This window comes from Cryptotermes secundus, unplaced genomic scaffold (genome assembly GCF_002891405.2).
Source record: "Cryptotermes secundus unplaced genomic scaffold, Csec_1.0 scaffold417, whole genome shotgun sequence".
NCBI classification, from domain to species: domain Eukaryota; kingdom Metazoa; phylum Arthropoda; class Insecta; order Blattodea; family Kalotermitidae; genus Cryptotermes; species Cryptotermes secundus.
In genome coordinates this window covers 513,408-533,508 of record NW_019739949.1, presented here as the reverse complement: position 1 = coordinate 533,508, position 20,101 = coordinate 513,408, and the positions used below count along the sequence as shown (strand labels likewise).

The window sequence follows — 20,101 nt, the reverse complement described above, 5'->3', positions numbered from 1 at the left end:
GTTAAATTATTGTTTTTTCCTCAACCCACAGGTATCACCGTTGTGAATTTCACCTCACTGTTCCCCCAGATACCAGGCAGCAGTCTTCAGATGCTGGACAGCTCATTGATGTATCACCACCAGGACCTATTATGGTGAGATGTTTGTAAAGAAATGGTGGGGTAAAAATTTCTATAAGTGGACATACTGTTTGTATATCTCTATGTATAATTTGATTTTATGCAGCCACTTTCAAATTGTTGTTAACTGTGATTAGCAGAAATATCCAGTCCTGGCTTGGGACATGGTATGTGCCTTTTCAGCATCACAGTGTATAGTAGCTGAAGTCTGAAGAAGGAATAATATTCAGATTAAGAAAGGAGAGGATGCTCATGTGATTAAATAAAAGATTGGGCTTGAGGATTTAAATTGCATCACAAAACACCCTGCAGTACAGTGAACCCCCATTTAATGTTTTCCCTAATTTAATATTCAATTTCAGTGATCCCAATTGAAAAAATTCATTATTAAATTGTCTCTGTTTAAGATTCTCCTCAGTTCAGTGTCCCAATCTACTGGTCCTCAAAGAAACAAATGTTTATTTCAGTGTACTTGTGCATCATTGTAATAGCCATACATATCAGCAGGAATTTGGGGTGATTTTTGTAATTTCTTTGGCTGTACTCTATTAGGACTGCAGTAGAAAACAGGAAACAGAAGTAACAGAACAATCAGGCTTTTATATACAACTCGGGGAAATCTTAAATGGGAGAAACTTATTGCTGAGATTATTGGCTAGGAATTGAATGTTAAATGATTGAAAAATCTTATATTTAGCAACATTAAGGGGGGGGGGGGGGGGGAGGGGGTTCCATTGTACACTGGATTTACTGTTTTTGTTGAATTTCGCATTTCATACTGATATAGTAATACCATCTTGTAAATGCAGCACTTTCATAGCTTGTTGAATAGAACACCATTTAGTCCATGTTTGGGGCACACAGTAGCATAGTTGGTTGAGGCACTATGCTGCAAGCCAGAAGGTCACGGGTTTGAGTCCTGAAGAGGTGAATTTTTTCAGTTTACCTAATCCTTCCAGCTGCACTATGGCCCTGGGGTCAACTCAGTCTCTAACAGAATGAGTACCAGGAATCTTCCTTGGGCTTAAGAGTGGCTGGTGCTTAAGGCTGACAACCTTACTGCCATCTGTGAGTCAATTATCTAGAGAAAATGTGGGAGCTTCGACATCTCACAACCCTATGGGCCTTCACAGCATGTAACAGGGATAGCTTCACATTTTTTACTCCATGTTTTCATATTGTCAGATGATTGAGTAACTCTAAATGGAGTTCAGTTTGCTAATTGGATTTATTGGACTCTTACAGGTTGTAACTGTAGCACCATCGTTAATTCATGCACTCTGTTATTCACTATGGCATGTGCTAAGTCTTCTCAGTCTGCTGTATCTTCACTGGTTATTGTCTGGTGATGGATTCCAGTGCTTCTTTGTTAATGACCTTACTGGCCAGTGACTTGCTCACAATTAACTCGGCGTTGCTGTGCAGCAGCTTACAAAGATTGGTGCTCCTCTGCCTCCCATGTCTCCACAGGGTTGACTGTCTTGCCACAGTCCCAGACTCAGACTGATCTGACTGGCTGCAGACTGTGTCTAGAATCTAGACTGAGACTCATTTTTGGTTCTTCAGATATAGCTGTTGCATGGCTCCATCAGAAAACACTGTTCCTCTGTTGATGTGGGTGAGATGGTATTACGTGTTCCACTGTAGTGGCACTGTTGGCCTGGTGCTGGACCGCATGACATCGTGGTATCCTGCAGCTCTCCTGTTGTTGCATGATGTTACTGCCATTGTGGAGAAAATGTGTTTACCGAACTATTGCCTTGCAACTGCTGTCTCTGCTGATTAAACTATTCTGACTTTCAGTAGACATGCCACAATTTATATTTATGAAATGTTTTGGGCACATGGGGCCCATCATCCAGAACATACTAGCCACCACAGTGTACAAACATAAAAGTATCTAGAAAATGTAAACATCGTAGCAATGGCAACAAAGGCAGAACATGAGAAGAAATTATGTAGAACACACAACACATCATTTAAAAATTTAACAAGAATCAAACTTGACTTTTTTAAAAAGGAGACTTTTAGACTGGCATGTGTAGCATGCCATTAAATATTTGATTTGTTAAAGATCTTTTAGACCTACACATACAACATGCAATGAAATATTGAATATAGTGTAGCAATTTATGTCAATCTTATATGTCCAGTGATGTCCCCATGTAGCCAGAACATATCGTAAGTACATATGAAAACAAGGACTAAGTGGTGGTCTACAAAAGTGTTGCATTTACATGACTGTATTATACACACGTAACAAGTGCCTAACAAATGCAAGTGGATGTTGAGATACAACATTTCTCTTTGGTACTTAACAGTTGTCTTTAAGATTGCAGTTGTTTGTCATTCCTTTGCAAAGTTATGTTATTTTCTGGTCAGATTTATTTCATAGACATCTATAGATATGTTTTTATCATTGATTACACTGCTTATTAAGACAGCTGGTGTGCTGGATAGGTAATGCCAGGGAGTGTAAATTAAGCTGCTGTGAATTGCTGATGTCCAGATTGCTAAAAGTGCTGATGAGAAGAGTGTGGTATTTCAGAGCCCCATGCAAGCGTAATGTTAATGCTGATGAGCGCTCATCTTCTTGCTTGATTAAGAGTGTTTGTATCAGATCTCAGCGTACACCAAATGGGACACCATTTCGGAGCAACTGAAGCCAAGTGAAAGGCCAGTGGTGCTGAACAGAGCGAGTTCAACAAACACTACAAATCCTTTTGGTTCAACGTTCTGCTATGGTTACCAGGATATAATATTTGAGGTAATTACAAGTAGTGGCATTCCAATGGCTGATCAGGCACTCACATCAGTGACTGTGAGGATACTCTTTTTATGGAATGTATTTTATTATTATTATTGGAGAGGGTGGGTTTCCCCATGCACCTCAACTAATAGTCTATTGTAGGTCCCCCTTTGATATTCTACCAGTCTCCATACCCTGCCGGTACTGGTGCTCGCTATCAGCCCCGTTCAGCCAGCAAGGCTGGCTGCGGTACCCGATGCTTCCCCATCTACTGGAGGCATTGGAAACTACTTGGGCAGGAAACTTTTTACCTAATTTAGCTGAGATGTCTCCTAGAAATGTGAGGATCTTTTATGTGCCGTAAATCTACGACACGGGACCCACGGCTTAAAGTCCTTCCCGGAGGACTTGTTCCCTGAATTTTTCCGCCCTTAAAAATTCCACGACATCCGCCAGGTTTGAACCCGCGTAACTTGAGTCATGAGGCGGGAACGTTACCCCTAGACTATGAAGGCCACTTTTTATGGAATGTAAGTCCAAGTATTCTGTCAGATTGTTACCAATACTTTCCTTGAAATTGGGCTTCTAAAGGGCTACTATTTCCTTGCTCTGTTTATCCTGACTTCTCTTAACTTACTATTGGTTGACTCAGCCATCATTTCTCCAACTCACTCATACACTTGGACAATTACTGTTTAAAGGGCCAAGTATTCTTCTCACTGTTTTCACTGCTCTTGGTTCCTTTAGGGACTCAGCCCCAGTCCTCGCTCCTCCTATAGCAGTGCAACTTCCTTCTGTACTGAGTATGTTCTTGTGCTCTGAAAATGAAGATTGTAGGTTTCTTTGAAATGTCGGTATTGATATACCAAATTACACAGCATCACATTCTGGAAGACAGAAATCTTCATTCCATCGTATGTCTTCACAGTAGTCACTGCAATAGAGGAATGATCTTGTACATTCTGTGGGAGATTTGTGGAATAAAATTGAATGAAACTTGCCTTTCTTCTAAAAGGTTCTGATGATGGTACAGTATATGTTGCTCAGTGGGTTTTTGGACTTTGTCCCAGTTTGGACATTTCTCCCATCTGGAGCAGCAGTGAGGTTCCCAACCCACAGAGAAGATCTGTATAACATGACAGAATCTTCATGTGTCTTAGTCTTGGGCATTCAGGTTTTACTCCACAGATGGCTGCAGCATAGACACTGTGTTTTCACAAATTATCCATATAATTCCATACATTGGTGGTCATGGGCTTGGTTTATTGGCTAGGTTTGTAGCATAAATTTCTATCTTTTTGTCCTAGTTGCACGAATGTGCATGCTTTATGACAGTGTCTACTGTATATTTTCCTGTTATCTCCCTTTGACACAGTCTAGTCACAGGTGTTTAAATAGCTGTAGGGAATCTGACTTGGGTTGATTCCATGTGGAGGCGGGGTCAGATACCTCCACCATAGCAACAAAATGGAAAGTATTGAATCTGAGACAGTAAAATATGGTCGGAAATTCCCAGGGGACTCAAACCATAGAATGACTGCGCTGGCGAGGACCTGCAGCAGTTTTAAATGACAGACCCATCCTCATTTCAGAGAGAGCACCCAATATCAACAGAAATGCAACTGTATGACAGCAGTAAGAATCTGGCCATAAGCCCCAAATGGGTGCAACCATTGGTTGTAACATAAGACTCGACTTGACATGTGTTGGAAACTTAAAATCTCAAGAGATATTCAGGCTGAATAGTCTGAACCATATTGTCATAAAGGTAGAACCAAAAAGAGCTCAGACTGGCCTTAGCAGTGCTACAACCGTCAAAATTTTGGCAAGCCCCTAGATGTTTGTGGTGCAGTGATGGCCACCTGCATAGGGAATTCCCTAAAAAGGTAAATACAGAATCTTCGCCAAGCTGTTATAATTGCCCTCTAATAGAAGGAGAGAAACCTCATCTAGCATTGTACCAAGGCTGCAGCCACACAGAAGGAGAAGGGCACAACGTGCTTCCAAGGGATTGTCTAGGATGCTATTATCTAAGTTCACCTCATCAGAACAGTCCTCTGCAGCTTCATTGTGTCGAGACACTCCACAACAACAACCACAGACACCGCAGACAGACAGGAAAAGTGTGCAGCAGCATCTGCCACAACAGACATGTCAGCACAGGCTCCCAGTTCGTCTGACAGTGACACTGTAGTGCGACTGATCATGAATGAGCTTATTGAAGCTGTATCAGAGGAGGGCAAAGTAATAATTGTTACAATAATGGTACCTTACTTAATGCAATAAAATGGCTGCTAGAGTTTATATGCCAATAAGAGTCATAGCATTTGATGCAAATGGCTCTATGAGTTCAGTGAACAGCTGCAAGACTTACATATATATATGACTCTGCTTTCGGATACTCATCTAAAACCACACGAGAGGTTGTATATAGTTGTTCATAGTGCAAAATGAAGCAATTGAATAAAATGCTCTAAGGCCAAGCTCATACATAAGTGATAAACCCATCTTCTCATCAGAGAGGGTGTTACGTAAGGACTATTACCGCAAGTGCTCAGTTGAAATAAAGAATTCTGGCCATGAGTCTCAAGGGACTTGGCACCAAGACAAACTGATTTGTGGTAAACTGCCAATCATAAAGTGACTCTGACTCTGGCATGGGTTGTCTAGTGATTGAGGTTATCTCTTTCTAATGGAGCCAAAAGAGTAGGTGTCTTCCCCCTCACCTGAGAATGGAAACAGATCTGAAACTTTGTGTTTTATAGTTTTTAGAATACTGCAGGATGGATAAAGTCTGAAAACAGTAATTCTGACTTGCCTTTCTTGTACTTTGCAAAACACTCATTTTAATGTGGCCATAACGATGATATGAGTACTATTGTGATTATATGCTTTTTATGTACTGCATATTTCACATGCTGTAAGGTTTCATGAAATGCACAAAGATTCATTCCTTTTTATTTGTTGCCACCTGTCTGCAGAGTGGTAGGCTGGATAGTGGGCAGCTTCCTTCCAGTAAGAGAGTAACATGCTACCACAGATCCAATCTGAGGGCTTGTCTGTGCTCAATAATTGCTCTTAGTATAGCCACTTTCCTTACCACATACTGTAGTAGCTGCTGGAAATCATGTCTTAAAACATCCACATACATTTCACACTGATGTAAACAGTTCTGCAGAATTTGAGGCTTTCACGGCGGTGACTATGAAGAAAGCAGTCTTCTGGGATTTGGCACCGTGTATAAGTGGTGTTAACCGACGTTTCGGAGGAACGTATCGCCTCCATCTTCAGGAGGAGATGGAGGCGATACGTTCCTCCGAAACGTCGGTTAACACCACTTATACACGGTGCCAAATCCCAGAAGACTGCCTTCTTTCAGTTCTGCAGAATTTTGAAAGTCACTTTCCATTATTTCTAGCATAACATTCTGTAAGTTGATGTAAAGTATGGGTTCAGTATGCTTTTTGATTTAAGTTTCACTGCAAATAAAGAGTCACACATCTTCATATTAGGGAAATGTGGTGGCAGTTGTGCTGTACTGTTTGTTTCTTGAACAGAGAGCCCATAGTGCCTGCATTGAATTTTCTGCAGTGTTAGCGCATTGTCCTCATATTAATCATAACCAGTTCTCAGTAATTGTCCAGCACTTTAGCTCATTATGGTTGGGAACCACAAATTGAAAGGATGCTCGCAGCTGACTGGTCTTGAAAGGAAAAATGCATCAGTGAACATTGCACTTCATATCACTTGAGCAGTCTGTTTGTATTAAGGTATTCCATTAAGTTACCCAGATTGGAGTGTGGCTGCACATATGAGGGCATCATTTTCAGCAGCTATGGCTAAGTACGAGGGTAAGTCAATAAGTAAGTTACAAATGGATATAGAACTTGAATAAGAGTACTGATTTGAAAAGTGCTTTTATTTCTCAACACAATCTCCCTGTACACTGAAGCACTTGTCCCATCATTTCACAAGCCCCTGAAAACCAGCAGCATACATTTCTTTGGGCTGCTGTTGGAACCAGGTGGTGACTTCCCTTTCTACAGCTTCATTGTCAGGAAAATATTCAGCTGAAAGATGATGTTTAAGAGGGCCAAACAAATGGAAGTCGCTTGGAGCAAGACTCATCACCTGTGACAATTCGGGCTAGCATATCATGTCCTTCATTGTGGTAGCGATTGAGATGCTGTAATGCCAGACCCATCTTTGCATTTTGTGTTGTGGGGTCAGCATGCGCAGCACCCATTGTGCACAGACTTTGTGAAAACCTAACCTGTCATGTGACTTCCATTTGTTTGGCCCTCTTAACCCTTACACTGCTGCAGTTGACATATGTCAATCTCTGAAAAACATGGCATCCTTGCTGCAATCGACAAAACCCGTATTTCTAGAGTTTTAGATCTCAGGTTTTTTTGCACCAATCTCATTCAAACTTGGTGGGTGCATGGAGTCATCTATTGGGAACATATTGAAGCATCATTCATTTCAATGGGTGCATTTTTCTGACCTCTAGCTTAACACTTTGCGGACCGGCAATTTAAATATTTAAATCACCCTGGGGACCGGCATTTTTTAACCCACTACCCTAACTTGCGCACTGTTCACTTTAATAATTAATATAAAATATCCTAATTAATTTTATGAACTAAACTTTTTGGAGAACACTTACCAATGCTTCTAGAAGTGCTTGAGAGTGTGATATTTCTGGAAACATTCCCCTTCTACCTGCACTTTCGTTGGAGCTTGAATGGTCAAAGATAATTTTCCTTTGGAAGGGGTACCCAAACAGTGAGATCAAGTTACTGCCTACTAAGCAAACATTCCGGAATAATATTACGCAGTAGTCATTTTATTTAGGTGGCGCCAGAGAAAGGTATAATGTGTTACAATCTAACGTGTCCTAAAGTCATAAAAATATGCCACCGGTCCACCACGTTTAAAAGCGCTGGGCATAAAAATATGCAACCAGTCCGCAAAGTGTTAAGAATTGTAAAAGGTTGCATCTGCACAGTGAGGCATGCACTCTGTGGTCATGTGGCATGGGTATTTCACAGGGCTAGTAAAAATGGCTTCATATAGTGATAAGACTAGGATAGTGAATTATGTACTTTTTTGGCCACCTGGAATAGTGATAAGACTAGGATAGTGAATATGTACTTTTTTGGCTACCTTGGACAACCCTGATTTAATGGACTTTTCCCCTATGAAAAATACCGAATAATTCATTTTTGTAACTTCTCATGCCTGTTCCCTGTCTGAGGTAAGATTAGTTACATTTTATCACAAATTTTCATACTTTGCACTTAAATTATTTATAAAAGATTTATTCAAAAATAATTCAGCATGGAGGGTACTGAGAGTTACTTAACATACTAGCAGTGAAAGGGTTAAACATGATCTTTCGGCTGAACATTTTCCCAACGATGAAGCTGTAGAAAGGGAAGTCACCGCCTGGTTCTGACAGCAGCCCAAAGAATTTTATGCTGCTGGTTTTCAGGGGCTTGTGAAACGATGGGACAAATGCCTCAATGTACAGGGAGATTATGTTGAGAAATAAAAGCATTTTTCAAATCAGTAATCTTAGTTGTTTAAGTTCTATATCTATTTGTAACGTACTTATTGACATACCTACGTAAAATGGCTTTACTGGAAATGTTTATCAAGAATAGACAGGACTTAACAATCAAATTTATGTGATTAGTGTGTTACAATATTTTGTGAAAGAAATGTCCCATTTTGCAAGCAGGCAGCAAAGGTTACAAACAAACGAATGAACTTGTGCTTTGTTTATCTACTGCCCCAAAGTAGAGTCTGTGTTGACGTTTGTGGTGTGTGCCCACCTAGGCAGTGTTGTAGGATCTATTTCTGAGCTTCAGGCACTCATAGGGTGAATTTTATTGCCCCTGGTCATAAAGTGATATTGATGGTCAGCAGAGGGAACATGGGGCTGGTGTTCTTCACTTTCCAAAAGTTTTATCATTGATAGAGGAGAGACTGAAAATCTTAGTCTCTGGGCAGAAACGCCTTCACACATATCTGACTGAGGACTGAATTCGGAAAATGTGGTGAGAGTCCATTGTCTTACACTGAGAACAGCAGGTCTCCTGGTTTAATGAAATATTAAAGTGTTCATTGTAAAAGCTGACAGATAGACTTCACTTAATGATAATATGAAACTTCATAAGGACATAGAATGGATGTGATTGCACATCAGTATGTTAGTTTTTGAGGCTCATATGCAAAACCTCAGGAAGATGAATTTATGCTAACATTTTGGGTTCTTCATATTATGAAATGTATGAGCTTGTGTAAAAATGCAACTGAAGTCCAAAAATTATAACATTTATGTTCGATTACATGCATGTGAACAAGAGACCTTTTCATAATTGCCTTGCATTGGTAAATAATTGATTCCTTCTGAACCAGAAGAAGTTAAATAAAAAAAGACTCTGTTTGTATGGTACATTCAGAAAGCATTAAATTTGGGGACTGCTTGCTACCATTCAGTTAAGTATTTCTGTTACTTGTAAATGTAAAGATTAAGATATGCAGAACTGTAATTTTGCATATACTTTTGTATGGGTATGAAATTTGGTTTCTTACATCTAGAGAAAAGCATTGGCTGAGGGTTTATTATTGGCTCCATTACCATAGTTTGTATGTAAATTATATATATTATTTTAAAGTGTTTTGACCCTTTATGACCATCGTCAGATAAAATACAGAGGGGTCCAAAAAATGTACTCACTCTTTGATAGTCAGTATCTTTGGAACAAAATGACATGTAGTTATAATTCTTGCGTGGAGAGACAGAGAGAGTCACTGTATATGTTTTAAGTGACCATCATCAGCAGCTAAACAGCGCCGATGCCGCCGAACTGCTGAGCGAACTATGGCTGCCCGCGTGTCTGGTGTGATGGCTGCACACGATGCTCTGATGGTTTCTTGTAGTGTTTTCAGTGTAGCTGGCTTTTGTCATTAAACTTCATCCTTCAAGTTTCCCCATAGGTAGAAGTTGAGAGGTGTTAGGTCTGCAGACCATGGTGGGTACTCAATAGCGCCTCTTCGACCTATCCATTATCCAGGTAGAGTGTCATCCAAGTATGCCCTGACATATCGATGGTTGTGAGGTGGAGCACCATCTTGTTGTAGGTACACTTGATCAGCTTACCTTACTTTCGCGTGCACACTGATTCACAGATTTTTGCGGTGATCGTGTAAAGTGTTGCAACACCACAGCATGGGAAGCTGGACTTGTTACTATCTTTGGTCGCCCAGATCTTTGCTTATGCACATCATGAACAGTACCATCGCCTTCAAATTTATCCCGAATACGGGCAATTGTTTGACGTGTTGGTGGCTGAGTTCCAAACTCATTCTGCCATTGTCGTCGTACCTCTTTAATGTTTTCGTACTTCCAGTACCACTTCAGTACAGCCTTGCATTGCTCAAAGAACAACCTTTCAGCCATTGTAGCTGCTGTCTTCTGCTCACAGTGTGCACGCGGCACGACACTCACGTGACTCATGTGACCTTCGCCATCTGTTGAGAAAACATTACACTACACTACCGCGCAAGAATTGTAACTACATGTCATTTTGTTCCAAAGATATTGACTATCAAAGAGTGAGTATATTTTTTTTGACCCCCCTGTATTTGCTCTACTTTTCTGCTATTTCCTTCTATATATTGTCCGTTGTGTCATATGTGTTGTTTGCCAGTATTAATGCCACTGTATAAAACTGTATGCAAATATTAAAATATTACCATATTAAAAACTTTCACTTTTTGTAATTTTGTTGTTAGTAAATAATGTTGAGTTCTTAATCATTCCAATGCCAATGTATACAATTGCAGGATTAGGCAGTTAAGTTCCAGGACTACATCAGTTTTAAGAAAACCACGTTTAAAACCAAACAAATAATATTTTTCAAGATAATCTCCTTGAGATTTCACACACCTCTGTGCTCTCTTGTAAAATTATTGTAAACATTTCTTGAACTCATTTGCTTTCAGCACGGATTTGATTTTTGGAAATAAAAAGAAAGTCTGGTGGGGATAAATCAGGAGAATATGGGGAGTGTTTTAATTCTGGAATCCCCTGTTTTACCACAGACTGCTTTACTGATATACATTGTGAGGTCTCATATTGTCATATAAGAGGAACCAGCTTCCTCTTTCCTGAAACTGAGGTCCTAAATTGGTGAATTCTTTAAACCAAACAAGGCAGTCCTTCCACATAATATTCCTTATTCACCACATGACCTGGTGGAACAAATTCTTTGTGAATGATTTCCTGACTGTTGATGTAAACAGCATCACTGTGTAGATTGTAAATTCTTCTGACAGTAGTTTGTAACACTCAGAAATATTGTCTTTCCAGACTGAAAGCACTGTAATTCTGAACGTTACTTTGTTTTTTTACTTTTGAGATCTAAATTTCTTTATCTTGTAGATCACTGTGAGTGCCATACCTTGCTATGCTTTTTGTTTGAAGATCATACTGAAAACACCAGTCTCATTACCCATTAAAGTTGAGTCAGGCAAGGAATGATCACCATCCACAAATGGGATAAATTCTTGAGAAGCTTTCCATGGTATAGCCTTTGGTTCATTAGTCAAACAGTGTGGAATGAACCTAGTGCAGATCTTCTGTTTTGTGAGACGTTCCACTAAGATTTTGCCAGTTGTTTCTCTGCCAATTTTGAGTTCCTTTTCCATCATCTGAAGAGCCATTTGACAATCAGTTGAAATTAATTCCTGAACTGTTTCAATCATGTCAGGTGTTCAGACAGCTGTTGATTGTCCACTGCAGTCATCATGTTTGAGATTTTCATGGCTGCCCCGAAATCTTTCATACCATTCAAAAACCTACATATGAGAGAGAGCACTGTCACCATAAGCTCTTTTTATTAGCTGGAAAGTTTCAGTAGCGTTTTGTCCAACTTAATATTTGTTTCTGCTCCATCACTATAAACTGTCACAACAATCAGCATTGTACAAAATCTTAAAACACAACTAACAATGAACAACAAGGTGACTGACTCTGTACAGGTAACAAGATGGAAGAGCATACTTACATGGACAAGTTGAAACATGTTTGTGTGTGCTTTTAAATGCATGTAATGGACTCAGTCCCAGAATTTAATTGCCAGACCTTGTATATGCTAAAATATAATTTATTGTTTTTTTGTTGTAGTTTCTGTTATTAAATAATGTTTTTTTTTTTTTCAATCACAGCAGAAGTGATCTTGTGTTGGTTTTTAGATTACATGTTCCACTTGTTATGTGCGTTTCTCTATTTGTTTTCTGTTGTAGGTTGATGTTGTTGAAGGTATTTTGTCTGGATGAGTGCCTGTGTAAAACTGTAAATATTTTACCTGATAACCATAAAGAACCGAAACATACTATAAAATAATATATAAAGTTTATACACAAATTGTGGTGACAGAGCCAACGATACTTGTAAGTTCTTCCCACACAATATGACGCTGAAATACAATATCACTGTTGTTTGGCAACAGGTTTTAGAGGAGAATATTTGGTTTGAAGATGGAGGAAGTGACAGGAAATTGGAGAAAATTGTATTATTAAGAAGAGCTTCATAATTTATGCTTTAAGAGGACCTGGACATTGGAGATATTGGAGTCTCATTCAGAGTGTTCTGGTTTGAGTCACCAGTCAAATCTTCGCAGATTTTGCTGCCCAGATTGGAACCTTAACCTCTACCTAAGAGAAGTCTTTGGGAATGTGAAGAAAACCAGCCCCCCCCCTCCCCTAAACTTGGTTCAGAGCCTATGTCAAGCTGTGGGTCCCATCTGCCAGCCAATGTTCTAATGAATGCTCTCTCACTGGAAGTAGCAGAATCTGCTGTATGAATACCTCCACCTCAAGAATTAGTTCTGCACCCCTGCCTACATTTGCAGGAGCTGGGAAAGTCACAGCTGACCATATCTGGAGGTGCACAAAGTAAATGAGAGCATCTTGTGTGAGCTCATGTCTGTCCATCTGTCTGCGACTTAGAATCAAGGCCCTAAACTGTTTTGACAGATTTTCTTAAAATTTGCTATGTGAGATTTTCACATGAAGTTTTTGGGCATATAAAGTTTTCAGCCATATTGATTCATAATAAAACCTAGTTTACATTTGACCACAAATGAACCTCTCCATATATCACTTACTAACCATTCCATGGCGATTGAAATTTTTGCTGGTGGGGGGGGGGCTTAAAATTACGCTTTTCTCCTATATTGATATATAATAAAGCCTAGTTACATAAGACTATAAACTGACTTTTCTCTGTATCCCATAAACTTTTCAGAGATTTTGTTTGAATTCAGTATGGGAGACAGCTGTGAAAGCTGTTGGGAAATTCCGATTTTGAGCCATATTGATGCATTGTACATAATAAAGCCTAGCTTACGTAAGGTTATAAGTGAAATTTTACACATAGCCAATAACCTGTTCCACAGATATTGTTGAAATTCATAATGGAAGATTTCCATGAAAAATTGCTGAGAAATTCCGAGTTTCAGTCATTTGGATTCATAACAAATCTGATTTACATAAAACCCTAAATGGACTTCTCAATATAAATTGTAGAACTTCAATAGATTCTCACTTGCATACTTGAAATCATTGTCTGTCAGCAAAAAGTTATTGTGGCTTTTAACTAACAATTTAATGCTTATGTTTCAAAATATGACATCCTGAATTTAAAATTGAAATTACAGATTCAAGTACCAATACTGGACCAAAATTTGATGAAACCTTACACGTGGTTTCTATCTATTTATGGCTGTACAGCCCTTGTGGACCTTGGCCGATTTTTCAGTTTCTTAATCCATACACAGTCAATAGGACTCCTTGGATTGGGGATCAGCCTGTCACAAGGTTACTACCTATGCATGGAACAACACAAACGTAGAATAAACACACAAAGACATGCATGTCTCCAGTGGGATTTGAATCCACGATCTCACTGTTTGAAGGGCCAATGACAGTTCATGCCTTAGACTGCAGGGTCATTTTGATCAGCTTACATGNTATCAACATCTATGTCGTTGATATCTGTCTGGATGTAGATCACTTTACACACGTTAATTCTGACGTACCTGTAGTAGCACTATAAAATCTTTAGTTCTAATTTTGAAATCCTTTAAAATTTTTTCCTCAAATTCCAAATTTAAAATTGTTAGGGTTACTCGCCCTATGTCTAAAGTGCTGTAGCGGCTAGTTCTTGTTCCCACACTGTATAGGTGTTATCCTGTGTAGTCTTCCTGTGTGCGTGCCGCTGTTATTCACGTGTTACGTGTTACACACGTAGTAAAGAATAACAGCGGCACGCACACAGGAAGACTACACAGGATAACACCTATACAGTGTGGGAACAAGAACTAGCCACTACAGCACTTTAGACATAGGGCGAGTAACCCTAACAATTTTAAATTTGGAATTTGAGGAAAAAATTTTAAAGGATTTCAAAATTAGAACTAAAGATTTTATAGTGCTACTACAGGTACGTCAGAATTAACGTGTGTAAAGTGATCTACATCCAGACAGATATCAACGACATAGATGTTGATAATAACAAGGAAAGTGTTTTAAATGTTAAATTTTGGGCTGAGTGCAGTGTGACAGCGACGTGAGTGTTATACACCTGATGATGGCCGTCTGTGGCCGAAACATGTAGTGTGGGTGAACAAGATCAAGGACACATAATATATTGTTTGCACTTGAGACGGAATTTGTATCATTATATCATTTACATGTGGTTACTTCTGATTATTGTTTATAATCATGTATGCTGACAACCTCACCGCCATCTGTGAGCCGATTGTCTAGAAAATTTGGGAGCCTCAATATCTCACAACCCTATGGGCCTCCATGGCCTGCTACAGGGATACCTTTACTTTACTTTTTACTATACCACAGTGACATTTTCTGCACTTTTCTCTTGCTATGCAAGTACTGTATTTCTTCTGTGCAGAAGTAGTACGAGGAGCATTCCATATATAATGCCTAATTTTTTTAATGAAAACTACAACAGATACAGAAAGCATAATAATGCAGTTAAATAGAGCAAGATTTCAGCTACTTACAGTTATTTTTCCACATAATCACCACCATTCATTATGCACTTTTGCCAGCAATGAACAAGAGCCTGTATGCCACGCCCATAAAAGTCTGCACCAGCAGAGGCTAGCCACTTTCTTACAGCTGCAATGAGAGCATCATTGTCTGGAAAATGTTGTTCATGTAGTCCATCTTTCATAGGCCCAAAGAGATGGGAGTCTAAAGGTGCTAAATTGGGGCTATAAGGTGCATGTGGTAGGACAGTCCAGCCAAACTTTGCAATGTGCTCTGTGCTCAGTGGTCGCCAAACTAATATGGGTTCTAGCGTTATCATGTTGCAAGGGAAAGGTTGTCTGCTTCTCTGGCCTGACTCGGGAAATGTGGGCTTTCAGCTTAGTCAGCATCATCTTGTAGCATTCAGAATTGACAGTGTCACCAGGCTCCAGGAAATCCAACAAAATCACACCCCGCCTATCCCAAAAGACCATGCACATCACTTTCCCTACCGATGGCTGTGTCTTGAACTTCTTTTTTCTTGGGGAATCCGGATGTTGCCACTCCATGGACTGTCTTTTGGATTCCGGCTCGTAATGGTAACACCACATCTCATCTCCGGTGACGATGCTGTCCAGAAACTTGTCACCTTCAGCCTCAAACTGGTGCAACAGGTCCTGACGGACTTCCATTCGATGAGTTCTGTGGTCCTGTGTAAGCATCCATGGAACCCACCTGGAACAAACTTTGCAATAATCCAGCTTCCTCAACATCGTTTCCAATGCATTACAGCCGATATTAAGCCGTGCACACAGTTCCCTAGTCATTATCCACTGATCAAGGTGCTGTTCATTGTGAGGAGTGGCAGCTGAGCAGGGATGCCCAGGGTGTGGTTTCTCGTGCACATCACTTTCACCACTGTTGAAACACACTACCCACTGCCTCACTGTGCTGACATCCACTGTATCGTCTCTGTACACCTTTAGCAAGCGTCAATGGATGTCAATGGGTGCAATTTGTTCAGCAGTGAGAAATTCAATAACACATCTCTGTTTTGTACATACTTCTATGTCAGATGCCATTTTGGTAGACTGCTCTGCTGTCACTATCTGTCGCACAACAACCAAACTAACCGTACATTGGCGGGAAGGTTCAACCTTTACTACAACACCACCAACATCCAGCTGAGATGTTACATATTAACACGGGCATTATATACGGTATGCCCTTCGTATTTTGAAGACTCAATTTTGAGGCATGATATTTGAGGTTCCTGTGAATATTAAGATTATGGTCTTGTGGCATAAGATGCCATGCAGTGTGGTGGATAGGTGCCAGTGTTTCAGAAGAACTTCCTGCCTCCATCTTCAGGATACAAGATGGAGGCAGCAGGTTCCTCTGAAACACTGGCACCTATGCACCACACTGCAGTGTCACATGCCAAAATACTGTAATCATTCGAGAGGTATGGTTGTATGAATAATTTGTATTTATACATTGCATGAAATGGGCATAATCCTAATTTGCATTGATCTCTTGAACATGTCACATGTATATGTGACTGTAGACGAGGTTTCGATGGTGAATGGATTTACTGACCACTTATACACACAACTTGTAACTACAAGTAATTACAGCACCCCCACCACTCATCTCCACAATTCACAAATCACCAGCACACCTGCTAAGCCTTTCTCAGCCTGCTGCATCTTCACCAGCCATTCCCTGGCAACAACTTTTAACAGTGAGGATTCTTCAGCTTCACACTCTCAAGTCCTATCTTCACAGCCTTCTTTGCAGAACTCATTGCTCCAGCTGCCCTGGTTGTAATATCTCAGCACGGGCCACATAGAAAACACCCCATTTCCAACAGTAACTCTATCGTTGCATGCATATTCGTTGCAACTGGCATGTGTTTACCAAACTGTTGCCTAGAAACGGTCATTGTTTACAGTCTTTGCTTAGCAACGGGTCTGTACACTACAATATTTATTATATCAGTGATAGAATAACAGGTTCTGGCAAGAATTAATCACTTAACTTTCCTTTCACTACAGATTATTTCATTTGACAATTGTTGCTTGTGTATTTATTACTATGGGAACATGTTTAGTGATCCATTGTGTAGCAGTGGCCATCTCTTCTGGTTGCACTGTTCTGACTTTCAGGTGTCATGTAACATTGCTCCTGAGTAGCCTACATTCATACTGCCATCTCTTCTTCTCCGAGGAAGTGTGCCTGTGACATCTGTGATCACCAGCCTTGCAAATGGCGCCATGTCATACTGGTCACAGTTCTCTTCCTCCTCCATTACATGCTGGTGCAGTCTAGCACTGCTTTTATCCAACTGCTGCCTTCTTATCATTGCTCATTTCACGTAGGCATTCAAAAGTTTGTTGGGGGGGGGGGCAGAGACAGCAGTCTTTCACGCCTACCCTTATTTTTAGCATGCTTTCCTTATTTTATAACAAGCAGGCACTCGAAAGTTGTTATGTGAAACACAAAAAACACAGCCAGCAAGGTGATCTCATAAGCCTACATTTCTTTCTTTCTTTCTTTTTTTTTTTCTCAAAATAAGTGAAATTTGTAATGTTATATTTTAGCATCCTGTTGCACTGATTTTCATCCATGATATGTATACAGTGGCCGTCTTGTAGTGCACTCAATTTCACCTGTCACTTCACAACATGTTTCAGCAACATAGTGCCATCATCAGGTGTCCCAATTACATCAATCTATTGCATTGCTTGCCCTCATATATCTTCACACCATTTAAAAAGTCCGCATTTGTCAACTATGACAAATGCGGACTTTTTAAATACTTTTTAAATGGTGTTGTGAAGATATATGAGGGCAAGCAATGCAATAGATTGATGTAATTGGGACACCTGATGATGGCACTATGTTGCCGAAACATGTTGTGAAGTGACAGGTGAAATTGAGTGCACTACAAGATGGCCACTGTATACATATCATGGAAGGGAAATTGGGCTGAAATGGCATATAAATAAGAAATGTATGGTTTTTTGTTTGATGGAAGGTGTTAAAATTAAACTGAATTCATTAAAATTATGCAGTCATGTTGCTTGAATTATATCATTTTGTTATAATTTTCCTGGGATGTGAACACCATGTGGTTTAGTGGATTTTTGTCAGCATTTCGAAGGAATCTGCTGCCTCCATCTTTAGACTAGCCTGAAGGTGGGGGCGTATGTTCCTCTAAACATTTGGTACCTATACACTGTATTACACAGTGTCATATTGAGAATACTGTACAACTTCAAACCGGTCTTCCTATAATATGCATTATATTACCAGCCTGGATGGCTGTAAATGCCCTAATTTCACTTCATAAAACTAGATGTGAACTTTACTACATGTGTTTCTAGGTGATGCCGAACAACTACATAGCATCTGTGACATTGTATGCTGGCGAACGTTCCAATCCAGATGTATGACGATGGCTTTCTGCCACCTACCTCGTGCTTCAAGGAAGGTACTGGCAATTCTGACGACTTAACAGACAAATAGAAAAATGAATATCATCTCAACAGATAGAGCCTGCAGTGTACCATTTCATGATTACAGTCTACAGCAAGGTTGTCTGTAAAATTGTGCTGCTGTGCTTTGACATCGGTATGTTAGTTTTCAACACTCATTAGTCAAACAATTGAAGGACTAGATTAAGTTAACAGATTTGGGCATTTCATGGTATGAATGTGACCTCACACTGTAACAAGGACTGCTGGAATATTTCTGTTTCTGTGGTGGCATAACACTCTAGGTGGCAGCTTTTATAGACAACCTCTTTATAGAAAAAGGATCTGTTTCATCTAGAGTGAGAATCACAAGACTTTCAATGTTACAAACTCATATTTTGCAGAGAAAGTTGTTGGAATTTTCCCGCTAAGAATATACAAGGGTTGGAACTTTAATAGTGGCAACTATTTACTTACAACTGATACAAAATAGATGCATGTTTCGAAGTTATACTGTCCTTCAGTGTAGTCACCAGCATTGTGTACAACCCATTGCCAGCCATGTGAAAGTCGTAGGATACCTTTAGCAGTGCCTGTTGTGTTGATAGTTTGAATGGAGCAGTCTACTGCCCGAAGAATCTCTGGAACAGTTCTGAAGCGAATGCCACGAAGTGGTTCCTTCATCTTAGGAATCAAGTCGAAGTTACAGGCACTTAAGTCCGGGGAGTATCGTGGATGGTACAGCACTTCCCAGCCCCATCAGTCGAACAAATCAGCAACAGCTTGCCATTTCTGCATTTCCGTCAAATCATGTGGAACCCATCATGATGCAATTTTTCTCATGCCCACGTGTTCCTTCAGAATGTGAAGCACAGTCGTATGCACTAATCCTGTCTCTCGGGCCAGCTCATGAATAGTATGGCATTGATCACTCTCTAGTAATGTGGAAAGAGCATACACTTCTTCTTCACTGACAGTAGGATGACCTGGCCAATGCATGTCTGCCACATTTTGGCGTCCCTCGTTGAAGGCTTTTACCCACCTTGCCACTGGTCTGTAAGGCAATGCAGATTCCCCGCAAGCCTCTTGAAGACCTTGATGACAGTGTCGTGCTGTACAGCCTCTGGTACATTCAATCTTTATCCAACTCCATTGTTCCTGTTTCAAAAACATCATGACAACACTACATTAGACCGCCAGCTAACACGAGGCTTTGTTCTTCTTGTCACTGCGCATGCACGTGATGTGGGAAGGGAGAGTCCATTTGCTCTGAGGTAAGATAGGTATGTGACTAATGTGTGGTATAAGCGACATTATTTGGTTCAGTTGCATGGTGTCTCTACAGCAATGTTGCCACTATTAAAGTTCCAATCCTCGTAGTTTGAAAAAATAAAGAAATAAAAAGCCTTAAAAAAAAAGAGAGATTGAATGAGCTTGCTGGCAACAATGTTGACATCAAGATGTAGAAAAGGCATATTTACATGTGCCATGTTCAGAAGGAGGAATATAAGATATACTTTCTTTAACCCTTTCCCATCCTTGTTATTTGTATGCTCATTTATATCAGCTGTAAACTTGCTTGAAAATTTAAAAATTAATACTTTTTAGAGTAAATATAAAGCTCCTGCCATCTGTTGTTCCTGTATGCAAACTGATACAGGATATATCCAAAGAATTTAATGAGC

At 39.9% G+C, this 20,101-nt stretch overlaps 1 protein-coding gene across 1 annotated transcript in view; it reads left to right on the top strand.

Moving 5' to 3' along the window:
- The window catches only part of LOC111872114 (UPF0183 protein CG7083), a 30,972-nt gene extending 12,396 nt beyond the window's left edge, over positions 1–18,576 (top strand). Inside the window, exons 9-11 of the mRNA XM_023865688.2 lie at positions 32–134; positions 2,740–2,886; positions 18,327–18,576. Of these exons, the coding sequence (XP_023721456.1) occupies positions 32–134; positions 2,740–2,886; positions 18,327–18,395 (319 nt within the window). The 3' untranslated portion in view covers positions 18,396–18,576. The remainder of the gene's footprint in view (positions 1–31; positions 135–2,739; positions 2,887–18,326) is intronic.
- The last annotated feature ends 1,525 nt before the right edge of the window (positions 18,577–20,101 follow it).